The sequence below is a fragment of the Quercus robur genome, chromosome 3 (assembly GCF_932294415.1).
Source record: "Quercus robur chromosome 3, dhQueRobu3.1, whole genome shotgun sequence".
NCBI lineage: Eukaryota > Viridiplantae > Streptophyta > Magnoliopsida > Fagales > Fagaceae > Quercus > Quercus robur.
Window position 1 is genome coordinate 52,493,754 of NC_065536.1, and position 20,511 is coordinate 52,514,264.

General features: G+C 31.3%; 2 protein-coding genes across 2 annotated transcripts; both read left to right on the top strand.

Moving 5' to 3' along the window:
* Nucleotides 1-3,209: 3,209 nt before the first annotated feature.
* LOC126718310 (very-long-chain 3-oxoacyl-CoA reductase-like protein At1g24470) lies at nt 3,210-9,614 on the top strand. The gene is made up of 3 exons (XM_050420441.1): nt 3,210-4,005; nt 8,267-8,336; nt 9,257-9,614. Exons 1-3 carry the CDS (start codon nt 3,368-3,370, stop codon nt 9,500-9,502), a joined length of 954 nt encoding a protein of 317 aa, XP_050276398.1. The 5' UTR covers nt 3,210-3,367; the 3' UTR covers nt 9,503-9,614.
* A 3,085-nt stretch (nt 9,615-12,699) lies between these two features.
* Nucleotides 12,700-16,685, top strand: LOC126718313 (very-long-chain 3-oxoacyl-CoA reductase 1-like). The gene is made up of 3 exons (XM_050420443.1): nt 12,700-13,772; nt 13,892-13,961; nt 16,055-16,685. Exons 1-3 carry the CDS (start codon nt 13,132-13,134, stop codon nt 16,307-16,309), a joined length of 966 nt encoding a protein of 321 aa, XP_050276400.1. The 5' UTR covers nt 12,700-13,131; the 3' UTR covers nt 16,310-16,685.
* Nucleotides 16,686-20,511: the final 3,826 nt, after the last annotated feature.

Here is a 20,511-nt window from a genome sequence, read left to right on the forward strand (position 1 = left end):
AGAGTTTAATTTTGCATCATGTGTCTCATCTAATCTTCTTTTTTTTTTTTTTAAATTGTGTCTAGTGAGTTAATTCAGTGTTAAAAATGAGGAGTCCAATATGAGTAAACCTATGTAATAAATAAACAAAACTTAGAGAAAATTTTGTTAGAATTAAAATTAGATTTTTCCTTGTTAGCTTTTCATACAAATTAAATTGTTTAGATTTTTGCTATTATTTTTTCTGAACTAATGAGGGTATTTATTTATTTATTTATTTATTTTTTAATATTGTTTCTATTTACACATTTTGTATATGAAAATCTTGAACATAACAAACTGTAATTGAGCTAAATGATCCAATGCACCTATCATCATTCAATTTATGAGATACTATTAAACCAATTTATTCATTTATTTTGTGTTATATTTAGTAGAATTTCACAGACAGTGATAGTGAATTGATATTGTATATGTAGTGTCCAATAGTGATTTTCAAAATTATATATATAACAACAGTGTAATGAGAAATTGGGCGTAACCAATATCATTAAAATTGCAAGGGAAAATCATTTTAGTACCTCCAAATGTTCTGGTCAAACTAATGTCTTATATATTTGATAACTTAAACTAACATCAATAATACCATTATAATTTATTATTCTCATGCATAATCATGAGTTACATACTAGTTTGTTTTATAACAAGTAGATTAAATTTTTCATTTTATCAGTATTTTATTACAGTATTATATAATTGATATTAAAGATGTGATGCGATTAAAAACATATGTGAATAAATATTTTTAAGTTGAAGGAAAATTGTGTATAGAGAGAGATTCATGTAATTGTTTAGTATGGATTTCTGCAATTCATTAAAAAATAATTAGCTTCTGAGAACGAGCATGAGCGCGTGCTTAGAGATTCTTCTATTTTTTTGGATAAAATTTAATAATTTGCATCCATTATAATTTGTGATTACTTCATTTTTCATTCACAAAACAATCTAAGGGTATGATAAGTATTATGTGTTTCATCACACCCCTAGTTTTTTTTTTTTTTTTTTTTTATTGAAAAATATAGTAATCCCAAATTATAATGGATGCAAATTCTTAACTTTTACCCAAAAAAATAGAAAATCCTCTGAGCACGTGCTTAAGGCTTAATAACAATTATCAATTTTTGTTTAATTCTAAAATTTAGTTTTTAAATCCTAAATGGTAGCCACTTACTACACATCCATAACAAAAGTTAAAAAGAGCTTAAATTTAAAATTTAGCAACTACTTTCATAACATTTTTAATGAAGTAAATTAATAATTATAAAAAAATGTAAATTGAATTTCACATAGAATTATACAAATGATAAATATAGTTTCTATTACAAAAGAATTTTTTTTTACAACAATTTCTTAGATAACAACCACTTCATGTGAGGTTTGAATCATAACAACAATTTCATTCATTATTATTCAAAATTGTTATATTTTTCAATCACAAAAAAACCTAGGGTGTGATGAAATTTATGCATCTATGAGTGAAACAATCTTTTGGTATAAATATCATCAAACCCCTAAATATTTTTGTAATTGAAAAATATAATAACTTCCAATAATGATGAATGAAAACTTTCCAAATGATAAATATAGTTTGTTACATAAGAAATTTTTTTATAACAATTTCTTAGATAACAACCGCTTCATGTGAGGTTTGAATCATAACAACAATTTCATTCATTATTATTCAAAGTTGCTACATTTTTCAATCACAAAAAAAACCTAGGGTGTGATGAAATTTATGCATCTATGAGTGAATTAATTTTTTGGTATAAATATCATCAAACCCCTAAATATTTTTGTAATTGAAAAATATAGTAACTTCCAATAACGATGAATGAAAACTTCACAAATGATAAATATAGTTTTTGTTATAAAAGAAATTTTTTTTTATAACAATTTCTTAGATAACAACCGCTTCATGTGAGGTTTGAATCATAACAACAATTTCATTTATTATTATTCAAAGCTACTATATTTTTCAATCACAAAAAACTTAGGGTGTGATGAAATTTATGCATCTGAGTGAAATAATTTTTTAGTATAAATATCATCAAACCCCCTAAATATTTTTGTAATTGAAAAATATAGTAACTTTCAATAATTAGGAATGAAAACTATTAACTTCTACAAAACAAAAATAGAAGTATATATTTCATCACACCCTAGGTTTTTTTGTAATTGAAAAATGTAGCAACTTTGAATATTAATGAATGAAATTGTTGTTATGATTCAAACCTCACATGAAGTGGTTGTTATCTAAGAAATTGTTATAAAAAAATTTCTTTTATAACAAGAGGCACATATATATCATTTGTATAATTCTATGTGAAATTTAATTTACATTTTTTTTTTCATAATTATTAATTTACTTCATCAAAAATGTTATGAAGGTAGTTGTTAAATTTTAAATTTAAGCTCTTTTTAACTTTTGTTATGAATGTGTAGTAAGTGGCTATCTTTTAGGATTTAAAAACAAAATTTTAGGATTAAACAAAAATTGATAATTGTTATTAAGCGCATGCTCAAGGGCTTTTCTATTTTTTTGAGTAAAAGTTAATAATTTGCATCTATTATAATTTGAGATTACTATATTTTTCAATCACAAAAAAAATCTAGGGGTGTAATGAAATACATAATACTTATCAAATCACAAACGCATAATACTCATCACACCCCTAAATTTTTTTTGTGAATAAAAAATGTAATAATCTCAAATTATAATAGATGTAAATTATTAATTTTTACCCAAAAAATAGAAGAGCCTTTGAGCACGCATGTGAGCATGTGCTCGGAGGCTAGAAGATAAAAAAAGATGTATAGAAATTCAGGTGACAGATGACATTGTGAATAGACTTTAAGATTTACACGTGATCTTCTTTACCTAGCATCATAGAGTACTTATGAGGGCATTCATTCTGCTCAACCATTCAGAATATACGCTTTTTTTTTTTTTTTTTACTACCTTGGTTTGGTTTTTTAACAAAGAGTTAAATTAATGGGGGTACTGAGTCACCAATTTAAAATAGGAGAACATCAGGCATACTTAGATTAAGTGAGAGTAATTAAGATCAAACTTAAGACAATTAGAGCTCTAATTGTCTCAATTGGATGGGAAGAGTTGGGAGGACCATCCTCAGGAGGTTCCAGTAATTTCTCCCATGTCATTACTCCTTATAGCAACTCAACCAAACACCAGAAAAAAAATCTAGTAATTAATTAAGTAGTACTGACAAATACCAGACCCAGCTTCCAAAGTTCAAACCTCAAACAACACAATCACATCACTCTAACCAAACAACTAGCTAGGCCACAGAAAAAGGAAAAGGAAAAAATGATACCAGCATGCATTCATCACCTCACAACCCAACCAGCTTGGCTTCTCTTTCTCTCATTCATAGGTTTTCTTTCCTTTCTCAAACACTCAATCTCTATTCTCAAATGGGTCTTCATCACATTTCTCAGACCCCCAAAAAACCTCAAGAAATATGGTTCATGGGCTCTTGTCACTGGAGCCACAGATGGCATTGGAAAAGCCTTTGCTTGCCAACTTGCCCGGAAAGGCCTAAACCTAATAATAGTCAGCCGAAACTACGATAAGCTCAGAACTGTTTCAAAGGAAATTCAAGCTGATTTTCCATACACCCAGATAAAGATTATTCCTTTAGATTTCTCTGGCAACATCTCAGCTGGTGTTCGTCTTATAGAGGATGAGATCAAAGGGTTGGACGTTGGCATTTTGATAAACAATGTGGGGATAACTTACCCTTCAGCGATGTATTTTCATGAGGTGGATGAGAAGGTGTGGATGAACATTGTTAAGGTGAATTTAGAAGGGACTACTATGGTTACGAAAGCTGTCCTGCCAGGGATGATTCAAAGGAAGAGAGGAGCCATTGTGAATATTGGATCTGGAGCAGCCATTGTTGTGCCTTCCCATCCTCTTTTCACAATCTATGCTGCTACAAAAGCGTAAGCATATATCAAACTTTCTCTTTCTACTCTTTTTTTTTTAAGCATGGCTGCCTCATATTATATATTTTATAAGTACAGTATAAATCTTCTTTGTTTTTTTCAAATAAACCAGTAATTAGTAGGATTTAAACTCTTGAGATTTCTGTTAGAAACACGAGATGTGATTTGAATTACAAGCCTCTAATAAATACTTAAAAAATAAATAGTAAATAATTTGTAAGATAATTATAGTAATTTTTTTTTTTTTAATAATTAATTGAACAAAATGAATACATTGTGGTAGAGTAGACTCAGTAGAGTAGTGTAGTTGGTTGTTTATTTGTTATTTGTTTAGGTAAGGTGCATGACAAAATTTAATCTGAAAATTTAATGCAAACCAAATTGTCATTAAAACCATCGATCAGATAATTTTCCAAAATAAAAACCATCGATCAGATCCACATAAACCATTTTCGTACTCTAGGTTTTATTTTTTATTTTATTTATTTATATATATAAACGATAGGGTGATAGAAATTTTATTTTCATATTGAGATTAACTTTGCCATCTCTTTGAAATAATAGATAAAATTTTATACTTCTTGATCCAGTAGCGGTTTTATGAATTTTCTTAAGAGTAGTCATTAAGAAATTTAAATTATATAAAATCTAATAAAAAGAGAATTTCATACATTGACCAAAAAAACACAAGCACACATGTAAATACATAAAATCTTACAATTTTCTTTTAAATTTTTTTAAAAAAATTTTGAAATCATTATATAATAATCTCATTATTAATGTTGCAAGCTATATCTTTTCAAAAGTTTTGTTAAATAAAATTTTTCTTGGACTTTTTCTTTTTATTTGTAAGGACCTGATATATTGTCAAGAGAACCAAAATTTAAGAACAAAATTTGGCTACAAACTTAGTTGTAGTCACTCTCACTAAATAAATTAATATTGTTACATATTTTGAAAATCTAATCGATGAATTGCATGTTCTCTATGTTCTTAAAAAATGTCAAAATTTCATGTCAATCAGATATTATTTATCATTCGATTCATAAAATTATTTTTTATGTATAATTTTAGATTACAAAAACTCAAAATTTAAATATTTGATTGACAACATAGCTATTGAACATTTATCTTATTGAAATTTTGCAAGTATGGAAGATTTAAAAATAAAATGTAATTAAATGGTGGATTTATTAAAATTCACATTCAATAAATATATATATATATATATATATATATATATTGAATAGAGTTGTAACCTTAGTCTACAATCAAATTTGTTGCTAAATTTTGTCCAAAATTTAATTATGTTGGGCCTAAAAAATATTTAGGGTGGTCACAAAGGTTTTTTAAGGATAAAAAAATCATAAATTTTTAAAATTTATACATAATGATTTTTTTTTTCCAAGGTCATGGGCGGCTCTACATATATTCAATTTACAAAATACATTGCATTAATATTTGAGACTAACACTTATAAGTCTCATCTACTATATATTTTCATTTTTCACTTAACCAAAAAAACAAATTGTAAAATTTTTCTGTGTAACACATGGATCTGTTACTAATTATAGTAGTTTGTAAGCCCTTGTAGATCTAGTGGGTTAATTATTTCAGTACAAGCTAGTGGAAAAAGATTTATAAGGGTAATTTAGCAAATTAAATGGAGAAAGGGCAAAAATGAGAATTAACTTATATGATTTTGACTTACATGTGATTGTTAATTAATCATAAGTTAACAGCCACTCAGAATATGGGGTAAATTTTTTATGCAATCATGCAATGGAGTAGTAATATTATAAATATTCCTTCAGCCAAAAAAAAAAAAAAAAAGTAATATTATAAATATTCATAATTTGAGATGCAAAGTGGTATCTTATAATATAGGGTGAATTTATGCAAAAATTGTATGTATCGGCAAATAAACTTTGGTCACTTGATTCTTCAAAAAAAAAAAAAAAAAAAAACTTTGGTCACTTGCCACACGAGTCTCGCATGTTCCTGCTACAGTTAATAAAGGGCCCATTCCTTTTGTCGCCTTTTTAGCTACCCAATACAAATTGCCACGTTACCGGTAAGTCTCTCATGCCCCTGCCGCAGTTAATAAAGGGCCCACTCATTTTGCCGCTTTAGCTACGCAATAGAAATTGCCACGTTACCAGTAATACATCAAATTCAAAGAAATGTCAAAATTAAATTATAAATATTAGGTACATTAAGCTTCGTTTGTTTGGATTAGCGTATGCGTCAAAGGAGTCTGCATTTTTAGCTTTTTTTTTTTTTTTTTTTTTTAAGGACTGGCGTCTCTTACACTGTTTATGAGACATGAACAGTACATTAAGGTAAATGAACAGTATTTTTTTGTATAAACAGTAATCGAAATTTTTTTTTTATTGTTTTCAATTTTCAGTTTTTAGTAAAATAAGCTGTATCTAAACGCACACTTAGTCTTATTGCGTGCATAGGATTTTTAATTTTTTTAAATGTCAATAATTTTTATTCATCCTAATTTGGGGTTATAAGTTTGCCAGTGAGGTTTCTGTTTTTTTAAATCATTGAAATAGCATGAAATGCAATGAGATCCAGCACAAAACATTAACACACCCTCAAATTATAACTTAATAAAATGTTGAGCTTAATTAATGTCAAACACAAACAAAACCTAACCATAAGAGAGGATATGATTTTGGTATTAATTTATGTCAGAGAAAAATTATAACTTAATAAAATGTCAAGCTTAATTAATGTCAAAGGCAAAATATAACCTAACTAACAACAAGAGTGTATATAACTTTTGTATACAAATCTTACCTTATGGAAAATAGTATTCTTCTTCTTTATAGCAATAGTGTTCAGTGTGGAAGAAAGAAATTTATAGTTAGAGACGTCAACATTTGAAGGTGTTAGGTAATTTAACTGGTGATATTTTCATATATATATTTTCATACATTTGAATACTGTATAAATTTTATTATTTTTTTTTTAAGAAAGAAAATGAAAAGACGACCTTCAACCATGTATTCAATAGGCCTAATGTACAGGGCAGAGCTACATTGCTCCTTGGGGGGCCAGGCCCCCCCTCCCGAAAAATTAGAACCGGCTTCCAATTATTTATGAGATTTCTAGTTAGTCCAATGGAATTTTAGTTGGCCTCCTCAATTGTTCAAAACTTTATTATCCGTCCATTTCAATTATTCCTAAGATTTATTGTTAGTTCAAAAAATAATGACTACAGTTAATCTTTTCAATTGTCCAAAAAATTTATAATTAATCCAATGGATAATGACTCACTCTCTAGCATCATTGACAACCCATTTCCCAACATAATTTCAAATTTTTTTTTTTTTTTTCATCTTTAGGTACCTACAAAGCTTTGTTGTAGTGGCTAGTGCCAGCCCATGTTCCATTTTCTTTCTTCTCAAGACAAAAACTCCTATCTCAACCAAAATTATTAATTCTTTTTTTTTTCCTGGTGCAACATCATCTTCTTGACTTTTTAAAGAAGTAAATATGCAAGTGCATTTTCTTCTCTCTCTCTTTTATCAATCATCATTGTTATTTTACCATTAGTATTATTTTTGTTTCTTTCTTCTACCTCTATGTGTGTGTTCATATGCATATGGGTATTTAAGGGTTTTTTTCTTTTTTTTTTTCCACATTTTGTATTGCTATCTTTATTCCATTAAGGATTGTTAGGCATAATTTTGATGTGAACTGTTCTTTTATTGGATTTTTTTTTTTTTTTTTTTTGTATTTGTCTATAATAAAATATATAATTTTTGTATGTTTATTAATATTTAATAATATAACAATATATCAAAGTTAATAATTTTGTGTTCAATATGAACTATGGTTAATATATCAATACTACAATTCGGCCTTTCCAAGTAAAATTTTCTAGCTATGCCCCTTGCTAATGTAGTGACCAAAAAGGTCAAGAGGCGTAGCCACATGGGCAAGTGTGGGTGCAATGAGGTGGGGGTTTGCAATCTATGGAATCGCATATCGCCTAGGTGTGGTAAAGGAGAAGGTTTTATATGTGGGTTGAATATCTAAAATATTAACAACATTTTTTCCCTTACTTGGTGCTACAGAAAAACAAATCCATGAAAAGTATGAACCCCAAAAGGATAATATTGTTAATATGAAGATTAAGGCATTACATATGGTATCAATCCCTTGCTTGGTTTGCTATTATTGTATCCTTCTTTTGATTTTTTTTTTTTTTTTGATTTTTTTGATTTTTTTTTTCTGGCAGTTATATTGACAAGTTATCAAAATCTCTAGATGTGGAATACAAGCATTATGGAATTGACGTGCAATGTCAGGTAACACATTCTAAATTTCTCATGACCTTTTTTTTTTTTAATTTATTTTTTGAGTGAATGAAAAAAATGAAGTGTTTAACAATCCACTAAAAAAGAGTTTTAAGGAGTCCTTAAAGTTGAAAATAGTTTTAAGGTTAAAGTTAATTTAAAAAAAAAATCAATTTACAATTCATACTTTATAAATTTAGAATTTTATAATACTATTAAGTGTAATTAATTTGCCAAATACTCAAAATACTAAAAATCTTTTCAATTAAATTTTATATCACAATAACTTCAATGGATGTCGGTTTTGTTGCTTTGAGGCTATATGAATGATCCTACATCATAAGAATTCTATAAAGCAGGATCATAGGATTTTACATTCTATTATCTAGGATTGCAATCCCATGTTGATCCTAACCTCCTGAAATATTCTACACCAATCTAAATCTTTTTTTTTTTATATATATAGGATGGTAGGATTTTAAGATTCTAAAATCTAGGATCAGGATTTTGACAACCATGGTTTGCATAATTCTAGTTACTATTATATTCAATTCATTTTTTATTAGACTTTAGTCGCATGTTGTGTGGGTGTGTGTTGAGTCACACATCAAGTAAATATTGAGTTAATATGAGCTTTATTAACATCTACAAGGAAACTAAACTATGACTTATTCTTCTTGCTTTTCATTTTTTGTAAATATTACATAAAAATAAAATTAGCATTTCAAAATTTCAAATGGCAGGTGAGGCCGTTGGGAAATCACAAGCAAAAATTGAGCCTAAAAAGATGACTTTAGAAAAGATAATGCCTACTGTTTTTGTTTTTTTTTTTTTTTTTTTTTTTAGCTATAGCACCATATGGGGCTGCTGTTTGTCATGGTAATTCATTTGACATGTCTAATTAAGGAAGGGTCATTGACTCATTGGCTCAGGTACCATTATATGTTGCTACAAAAATGGTGTCCAAAGTGGCTGCAATTGAGAGATCATCGTTGTTTATACCATTGGCAGACGATTATGCAGGAGCTGCAGTTCGCCAAATTGGGTATGAAGCAAGGTGCACGCCCTACTGGGCTCACTCACTACAGTGGTGCTTTGCTCGCTTGCTTCCGGAGGCTCTTCTTGATTCTTGGCGTCTTTCTATTGGTATTCAGAGGAGGGGACAAGTCATTGCATGAAGGAACTTTCTGTCTTACTTTGTCAATGGCGTTGAACAATTATATGCAATTTCTTTTTCTTTGAAGAACATGCAAAACTATTATTGAAGTTTGTAGAAGTTACAGATCGAAATATAGCATATATAATTACAAAGAACAATGACTAATATATAGGTTAATGTTAAAATGAAAATTAAATTTATAACATTTTTTACTAATAGAAATCATTTCCAACCATGATCATGCAAATGATATCACAGGGACACATGTTAAATGTGTCATTGTTTTATGCATTGTCAAAAGAGCACGTGTTATCATTTTCTGTATTCACCATTTTTAAGATTTCAACTTTTATAACATATATAAACCAAAATCTAACCCCAAACCTAAATTAAAAACAATCCAACCAAAATACCCAAACCTAAACCCAAAGGAAAAAGATAACCTTATTGATAGCAGCCTTTTGAAGTCTGATCTCTTTATCTTCACCTTATAGGGTTTCTGTCTAGTGGTTTTGGTTGTCTGACGGTAACGGTAGGTTGGTGATATCTCTCTGGACTAACAGAATATGGAATCTCTTTTTTTCTTTTTTTTCCCTTCAATATTACTTAGTTTATTCTTCTTGTTGTTGTTGTTTTTGTTTTTTTTTTTTTAAGTGAAATGTTTTAAAACCAAATCATATACCCTGTTGTTTAAAGTTTAAACCGTGTGTTTAATGGTATAGCATATACATGTCTTATTGGGAGTGAATTGTGGATTTGGCTTCTCCAATTATATATAGTATATGATATAATGGATGATATCATAATAGGTTTCCTATTAAAAAAAATAATAATAATAAATTTGGGTATAAAATCTTAGCTTCAAACTACCTTGAAATGGTTTAGCCCTTGAAATTCTTTCCAAAGTTGTTGGCCTGAATTTTTATTTTTATTTTTTAATTTTGTTCTGCCATTATTTTCCTTTTCTCTTTGTGGTTGGTAGTTGTTAACCTAAATAGTAAGTGGCTCTTGTGGTCTACATAGAAACACATCTTAGTTTTCCGAAGATACCAATGTTTTGAGTTTTCGTCCACAGACATTGCGACAAAGCTATACCACAATCATAACACATCTTTGAACAATATCATGGATCTCTATCGATTATTACAGATAATGGCTGTGAATTCTTCAGTATTTTATGCCCCGGATTCCATCAACGGGCCCAAACCCAAGGGCAGAGTTTGGATTTTTATATTGGTCTAGAAGGGCTGCGAGAGGCAGAGTATGTGCAAAATACTCCTCCTTAGATTAGTAAACACAATTTGTAATGGGCCAGATAATTGTAGTTTCGAAATCATACAATTTTAGTAACCCAAAAAAAGCAAATCACATAATAGAAATGAATTATGTATTTCCTAAATAGTCTGCCCTTTTTTTTAATAGGAAAAGTTAGAACTAGATTAGATCACCATGGGTAGAGGAAAATCCATTTCTAATTTAAGTTATTTGTGACTCGAGATATTTTGTAATTATCTTCTTCTTAATAAAGTTAATAATAATTATAGCTTTGGAATGTCATATAAGTGAGTGAATTCTTTTTCTTTTTTTTTTGATAAGTGAGTGAATTCTTACCTTACTTCATTACCATAATTTCTCCTCTAAAATTCCAAAAACTAAACCGTCAATATTCATTCTAGATATCTATACCGATGAAAGTGAAATCAACAAAGTGACACTATAAAGATGATTTGGAGTTTTGATTTTTTGAACCCAATCCTTTTAATTAGAAAAATTGAACAATATTATTTTTGCTTATACAAATATAAGAAAATTATGAGCTTACATCGTACTATTAATATAAGGTTTACATTGTAGACTAAACAAACATGTATAATCTTTTACACTTTTTGCAATATAAATTTTACACTGATAGTACAATATAAACCAATAATTGTTCTAAATATAGTAGAATTTAAAATTAAATTCAAACCGAAAATCTCTTATTTGGTCAATAAAAAATTAACTCAAGGCCATCTTACCAAGTCATAAGACTAAAATAAAACACACAATTTGGCACCCTTGTGTAAAAATAAAAAGGGGAGTATAAGTCTATTAGACACACTTGCACCTATAGCACGCAATACTTGTGACTTTTGTGACTTCACTTCAAAACTGTGACTTGAAATTCCAGTTTTCCTATGTTTTTGGAGAGAGAGTGTACCATGTATACATTAACCCTCCAATTCATCCCAACCTTTTCTACAGTACCAATGTTCTTGATTGGCTTCGCCTTAACTGCCAATGTTCTCAAAAATGCGGGGTCTCAGAGGTTGATTAGGGTATTATCTTTCCCATGGCAGTTTGGGCTCTCTGGCTTCGGCGAAACAACATTGTGTTTGGTAGAACTGGTCAATCCAGCGATCTCCAGGATCAGTCCTTAGCAAGAGCAGTTGAAGTTGCTTATTTGGGTCTTTCAGAGAAGCAGTCTTCAGGTCGTGCTAGAATCTAGGTGAAGTGGTTTCCTCCTCCTCTCAACTGGTTCAAACTAAACTCGGATGGGTCTTCTATGGGTAATCCGAGGTTAGCTGGAGGAGGTGGAATCATTAGAGACAGTGGTGGAAGATGGCTGAAAGGTTATGCGCGGGCTATAGGGGTTACAACAAGTGTGGTTGCTGAGTTATGGGCTTTAAGGGACGAAATTCGGCTTTGTATTTCTCTAAACCTGCCAGCGGTGGAAATTGAATTGGATGCTAAAGTGGTGGCTGATTTCATGAGAAGCAACAATAGTAGAGCTAATAGCTCGGATGTTATTATCGTCGATTGTATTGAAGGCCTCAAGAAAATCCCCCTTGTTAGAATTTTGCATTGCTTTAGAGAGGCCAACAAATGCACTGATGCATTACTCCCTCAAGATTTTATGATTTTTATGAATCCGCCCCCTGAGGTTGTAATGCTCCTTAGTTTAGATGTTGTTGGTACCTTGTATGACCGGTTTATTCCCTCTTCTTTAGAGGCTTTTTAGTTCAATGAAATTTCCTATTTACCAAAAAAAAAAAAAATGTTTTGGAGAGAGAGTGTACTATGTATGCATTAAACACATTAAACTCAGAGTAATGTTTGCGACACATAAAATGAAACATATGATGATGGATTCATACCAGAACACCTCTAGCACAAGTAACTAGTCATGTACAAATTATGATAAAAATTGTGTTTTTCTGGCATTACTCTTACACTTCGTTTTCCCAACATAAAATGGTGCCAACTAGTCCAGCAAAATACAGTGGCAGCTCCACGTTCTCTCATGTGCGTCGTTTTTTGATTGTTTAATTACGGTGGTTTTCCGCTCATCTACTTCACCCAACTATTTCCTCTCTTTCTGACTCTGTTGCCTGCATAAATTGAATGCCTCTTGGTCTGCTAACTGTCCTATCTTAATTCCTATATATCCAACCATCTTTTAGCATTAAACACGACCAATTTGGCCATTTCCTCTTACTCTCTCAAACCCGTCCTGCCCTCCTAAATCAACCCCCAGCTAACCTTGTCAATCTCAAACCTACTCTTTCTCCCTCTCCTTACAAAAACCCCATTTGGCCATTTCTCAGATCCAAACCAAACCCAAAAAAAAAAAAAAACACACACACACACACACACTCTGTTCCAATCATGCATACCTGTGTTCTAGACAAGCTCAAGACTCAACCTTTCTGGGTTCCTGTGCTTGTCACTTTAGGTTCTCTCTCGGCTCTAAAACTTTCTCTCACTTTCCTCAACTGGGTCTACGTCAATTTTCTCAGACCACCCAAAAATCTCAAAAAGCACTACGGCTCATGGGCACTCGTAACTGGACCCACTGATGGTATTGGCAAAGGTTTCGCCTTTCAATTGGCTCGGGCTGGGCTTAATCTTGTCTTGGTGGGTCGGAATCCAGAGAAGCTCACAGATGTCTCGGATTCTATTCGAGCCAAGTACGGCAAAACCCAGATCAAGAATGTTGTTGTGGACTTTTCTGGTGATTTATCTGAGGGGATTAAGAGGATTAGTGAAGCTATTGAAGGTGTAGATGTTGGGGTTTTGGTCAACAACGTTGGGGTATCGTACCCTTATGCCAGGTTTTTCCATGAAGTGGATGAGGAGCTTTTGAAGAATTTGATTCAAATCAATGTTGTTGGTACTACTAAGGTTACTCAGGCTGTTTTGCCTGGGATGCTCAAGAGGAAGAGAGGTGCAATTGTCAACATTGGCTCTGGAGCTGCCATTGTGATTCCTTCTGATCCTCTTTATGCTGTTTATGCAGCCACTAAAGCGTAAGCATAGTCTTGCAGCAAGTTCTTTCTTTCTTTGTTGAATTTGAGATAACTTGAAAATTTTTGGTTCATTTTATAGTTTTATGAGCTGAAAGGAGGTTACTTGTGTTTTTGATCAGGTATATTGATCAATTCTCGAGGTGTCTCTATGTTGAATACAAGAAAAGTGGAATCGATGTTCAGTGTCAGGTATTGAGCTTATGTCTTAGATAATCTTGTTTTGTTTTGGTTAAGTTTTATTTATGTTCAAATGATTAGTTAATATCATTCTTCTTAGAATCCCATTTCCTTTAATTTTTGTATATTTCTTAGATTTCTTTTGGTGATACAATAGTTGTCTTGAGAAGGACAACATAGGATGGAAGTTTGAAATTTAGATTTGTGCCATTAATATTGAACAAAAACTACTTCAGACTTTAAGCCTTGTCTTGTTGAGGGTATTGTAGAAGAAGCCAGCTTTTGGTGGGCTTTTGAAGCCAAATTAATAGCCTACTATTCGACTTGAAGCTGTTAGACTTCAAATGGAATTGTCGGCCACCTAAGCAAATTTAGTGGTATATGGCAGCCCTGTGTCCCATGCTAGAGGCAAGTGGCTGTGATTGGTGAATTATATTAGTGTGGCCTATTGTCATCTAACTTAAAGTTTTTAATGCAATGAGGATACTCAATCTATTCACAACCTAATTTGCTTCCTAGAATATTAGGTAAAGTTATCTTTTCTTGTTTATCCATTTCAGATTGACGGTTTATATTGTAGACAACGTTGCTTGTCTTAATTTGCTTATTAGACTCATTAGGTAAAGCTTGTCTTTCATTGATTTCCTTTTCATATTAATTTATCCTTTTAAATGTGGCATGAAGGATTAATAGATTGTTTAGCTTAGCTATGGACTGTGGGGAAACAGAAAAAAAAAGAATGCCTATGTTGACATAAAAATGTAGTCTCTTTATTTTTTTAGGACAATGATAGATAGGCTATAGATTAAGGGGTGGGCCTTAATCAAATATCTTTTATTATTTTTAGAAAGTAACAAGAGGTCTGGCTTTGTGGGATGGCAAGCGCCTCCACCAAAAAGCAATAGGTCATGGGTTTGAGTCTTGGAATCAGCCTCTCCAAAAATAAAATTGGGGGTAAGGTGGTCTATCAATCACCTCTCCCAGACCTTGCAAAAGTGTGAGTTTTTTTGTACTGGCCTACTGGGTTTGACCCCCCCCCCCCCCTCCCCCCTCTTTTTTTTTTAGAAAGTTACTGTCAGGGTGTTAGGTAGCTTCATATATTATTGAATCATGTTATTGATAAATATAAGGGGTTGTTGTCTAGTGCAATGATAAAAGGCTTGGGCTGTCAAAGGCAAATGCAAAGATATAAGCATTAATAGCAGTCAATTTCATGCAAAAAAAGCTAGAAGGTAGGATCAAATCCAAGCCATCCCTCCCAGCCCCCTTCATTTTGATTATAGGTTAAAACTCTATCTACTGAATCTACTGATCATAATAACAACTTACAATACTCTATGCAAATCATATTTTGTCCTTCAATAGGTCATGAATTTTACATGAAACCTTCTACATGGTCAGAATTTGGACAATCCATGCGCAACCCCCCCCCCCCCCCCCCCCTCCCCCCTTCTTCTTCCCCCAACCTTTTCCCAGTTCAAGTTTGTTTTTAAGTTGGACTGCTCATTCTGCGTTGGTATCATGAGGACTTTCTTTTATATGCTTAAATATGGGATGTTGGATGAGTGGATAATGCAGTTCAAAATTGGGTTCATTTATGATGAGTTTAAGGCAGCTTCGAATAAGTGCAAGATAAGGAAATATCAATGGGATGGTTATATTCAGTGACCAATTGATGTCACCTGTAATTAGGAATGATAAACTGCTAAACAAAAGATCAAATAGAAGTAACTCTAGAGGACATAAGTTTAGGCAATGAAAAAATGGGTAAGTGATGATATGGACTCACATATAAAGTGAAGCAATTTGCTTAGTGAAATGCAATGCTTTGCATATTTAAGATGTATGTTTTTTTTTTTAAAATTGTTAAGTGACATACACACCGATGGGTCTTGACCCATGCTATTACCTTCCATCCCATTATTGTGGGAGGAGGAAATGTCATTTGAACTAAGCAGATAGATGCTTTTCTTTTGTGTGACTATTTTATGTCAAAAGCATTTAGCTTATAGACATGCAAAAAAAACTGTGTTGTGAACTTTTGTTCGCTTATCACCCTTTGTATTGCCTTGGTTTATGTTCTCTGATCAATCCTCTGGATGCAGGTTCCACTATATGTGGCAACAAAGATGGCATCAATCAAGAGGTCCTCCTTCCTTGTTCCATCAACAGATGGATATGCCCGAGCAGCTTTGCGTCACATAGGCTACGAGCCTCGTTGCACACCTTACTGGCCACACACCCTCCTCTGGGCTTTGGCCTACTCCTTGCCGGAGTTTGTTGTTGATGCATGGCGGCTGAGGTTTTGCCTTGGTATTCGAAAGAGGGGACAACTCAAGGACTCAAGGAAGAAGGAATAAGCCAGCGTCTTGCTCTAACCTTTATCAGGGATGGGTTCTTAGTCAAGTACATTGGTGGATTAAAATTAAGAATGCTAATTGTATGGTTGGAGTTCACCTTGCAATTTCATTAGCATTATGAGAGTTTGGTTTCATGATAGACTGTTCTTCATTTTTCCTCGACTCTTAAAGTTTGATTTTATGAATGTTATAAATGTGGTCCCCAAAGGGTGGTTTTAGTTTCCTTCAATTTATTTCTTCATGTCAACCCTTGGTTCTAGTTTGGCGCTACATTTATTAGGTTAGTTGAATATGTTGGCAGAGTTGGTTACTAAGGGCATGTTTGGTAGATTGTAATAGACACTGTAATATAATAGCTATTACTGTAGCATAACTATTCGGTTGTTTGGTTATGTTTTTATTACAATAAATAGTTATTCCTTATGAATAGCTATTCTTCAAAATGAGGAATAACTATTCTTTATCAAAAGTAATGAATATCTATTCTTTCATCTTATGTAATAACTTTTTAAAAAAAATTCTTAAAAAACCATTAGTTGCCACATCTTCAAAAAGAAAGAATATAAATTTTTCTTGTTAATTATTAGCTCAATTTTGAACACTCTAAAATAAGTGTATTTTAGGAAATCTGACTTAAAAATAATTTAATTACACATTTTTTTTATACTCTACTAAATTGTTGATGTATATTCAGAATTCTACTCCTAAATGGTCACCAAACTAATGAATAGTAATACTTATTACATTCCAACTTAATGTATTCCTTGTAATATTTATTCCCATTCTCATGTAATAATCATTATAATGTATCAAACTTGCCGTAAATATTTTTCATGACGATTTCGTTCACGCAAAAGAAGCAGATCAAGCACCCGTTGCAATCATGTTTTTAAGCTTTCCAGTAGTACAGATACGGTTGCAACAACTCCTACCCGTGCACTAATGATTAAAACAAGCAACCTAACACACAAATATGACCAACTCAAAAAGTCATGTAAAAAATGTAGTTTTTCTTCTGGCATGGTTTTACTGGTTTGGATTGGAGTACCACATCATCTATGTTTTTTTTAGGTGGATTGACAATACCGTTAAGAAGAGGATTTACCAAAGATTTTATACAAACTTAAACTCACAATTATTTGTACCCATGCTTATAGCGTAATAATATGTTTCTGGAGTAGGATTTCATTTGTATCTGCTAGAACTAGAACTATTCTTAAATGTGGTTAATGCCCAATTTTTCTAGAGGGCCACACTAAGCAAAACCCATTTATTTTGGGCCTACTATCTTTATTTTTAGCTTTTTTATTTTCTCACATGGCCTAAAGTTCATGTAATATTAATGGAGAAATTGAAAGAGTGTGGTATGGAGGGTAAAGAGTGGGCCTATTCTGAGCTTATCCATAGACTCAGGAGATAAATTTTGCTAAGTGAGCTAGTAACACTTGCAAAATCCATAAGCAAGCCTCGTGCAAACCACAAATACAAGAAAAAACACAAAATTGATCTGTTGCATTTGCCATAAATCTGGGGCTAATTGTCTCCACTATGAAAAAGCACTTTGTCTTCATTTAATATTGACTGGCCAAATCCCTTAAATTTAGTAGATTCTTTGGGGGTATGTTCCTCTTAAAATAGTCCAAAAAAAATTGGTTTAGTCTACCGATTGTCTAAAATTGTCATAAAAAGCAAGTGATTGTAATATCCAAATAAGATCAAACTCCAAGTAGCCATTCTTTTAAGAATCCAGAAACCAAGAAACTCAAATCTTTATGTAAAGTTGGACATCGTACACCATTTAGTTCAATTATAAAGCTTAGCTCCAGTAGTTACATTTTAGAGAGGAAGTAATAGATCCCAAATTTTGCTTTTCTGTGGGTGTGGTCGCATAAATAAACCTTCTCTCTCTCTCTCTCTCTCTCTCTCTCTCTCTGTGTTGTATTATGATATTATGATCATATAAAGTTTAAGAGTAATTACTTGGTTGATCTCTCATTTTGTGGGTTGGTATCTTTAAGCAGTTTCTTCACTATACATCATTAGCCTCTATTCTTTATAAGAGTGAGTTGTAGACTTGACTCATTTCATCTTGAACCAGGGTTGGTAAGTCCAAACCCTCTTGAACCAGTCATTCAAAAAACCTTCCTAACAAATGTCTTATGTTTTATTAAAAATTTAAAACCGAAGGGGAATTTGCATTTTTGTTTATGTTTCTATTTTTTGAATGGCATAAATGATTTCAAATTATAAGAACAAGGAAAATCTAGATTAATTACTGTTAATTGAAAGCTTATCAAGCCCATATCCTGCATAATAAAGAGGGCAACCTTTTTCACTGTTTAAACTCTAATGCCATTATACAAAATACTCATCATTGTCATCAATATGAAATTTCCCATACAAGAACAAACAACTTTATCAACTAAATTAACTCAGATCCACAAATCACATGTTATTAAGCTCAAAACAATGCCCTCAATGATATATTATTATATTTGTACACTTCAGAAATTAGCATACAAGGTTACTTTTCACTGTTTAAACACTAATGCCATTATGCAAAATACTCATCATTGTCATCAATATGAAATTTCCCATACAAAAACAAACAACTTTATCAACTAAATTAACTCGAATCCACAAATCACATGTTATTAAGCTCAAAACAATGCCCATAATAATATGTTATTATATTTGTACACTTCAGAAATTAGCATACAAGGTTACTTTTCACCTTTGTTTTTTTTTTTTTTTTTTTTTTTTTTTTTTTTTTTCCCTCCTTAACAACAATAAGTCTAATTACATAACAAAATTTATAAAATTTGAAAATTGTGTAGGTAGCAAGTTGTGATGAGCGTACAATAAAAGTGATGTAAATGGTGGTCTCAAATTAAAGTAAATTTATACTAAATTACTGATTAAAATTTGCCACCTCAACAAGTTGTATAACACTAAAATTTGTTTTGTCTGTTGCATTATTGTTTACTTAATTTTAGTTTGGATACAATTTATTTTGTTGAAAACTAAAAACTGAAAACACTGTAGCAAAATAATTTTTAAATGTGTGAATAGTATCGTGAAACCCATTTTTAATAAAAAGTTGCTAAAAAGTGAGGTTTGTAAGTCTTGTAAATAGTCTACGGAACCCACTGATACACTCCACGTGAAAGTAGCATGTTAAAAAAAAAAAAAAAAAAAAAAAAAAAAAAAAGAGGAAAACGCTGAAAACGTAGACGCGCAGGAAATAAGCCCAATCCAAATGGGCAATTAGGTTATGTTTGGTAACAATTTTTGTTTTCTATTTTCAAAAGAGAAATGATATGTCCACAACATTTTTACAATAAATCCTAAGTGGCAGGTTGTTACTGGTTGTTATTGTTGGGGCAAAAAAGTAATCTTAGTGTTAGATTCAAATTTAAACCAATAACAACTAACCACCTATGATTTGTTGTGAAAATGTTGTGGACATAGCACCTATCTTTTCAAAAACTTGTTTTTAGGAATATAAAGAAAAAAAAAATTTCTTTTATTTTTGAAATAAAAAAAAAATTTTGGTTAGTTGAAATTAAAAAGCTAGTTTTTTGAAGAAAAAAAAAAAAGAAAACACTAAATATGTTGTTATTAAGATTTGAACTATAATGCTAACTCATTAAATGAGATAAATTCATTAAATTAAATGTGTATTTTCATTGACTTTTGAAAATTAAAAACTAAAAATAACATTTTGCATGTTTTCAGTTTCTTTCACAAATTGAGTTTTGAGAACAGTTTTTGTTGTCAAATAAGTTTATTAGTCTCAAAAAAAGAATTTTTTTTTTGGAAACTTAAAATAAAGGGAAAAAACAGTTTCCAAACATACCCTTAGTGTGTGTTTAAGAAGGAATTTTAAGTTGCAGTTTGCATAATTTATCCACTGTTTGCAGATCCCACATGGGTCTTGCAAGAAAGAAACTTATTTCTACCCCGGTTAGGTACTATTTTCGAGTCCCACTCTATAATTTTTGCTCACTTAGTGCCTTTTTTTTTTTTTTGGCTATAGCACTTTCAGCCCATTGTTAAGTGTTTTTTTCTTACTTTCATCCCTTTGGGTCTAGTGTTTACAAAAACAAGTTGAGCCCATCATCAAGGGTACTAAAAACACTTAACAATGGGCTTTCCTTCCTAAACCCAAGCGAAGAAAAACACTAAGAGTATGTATGTAC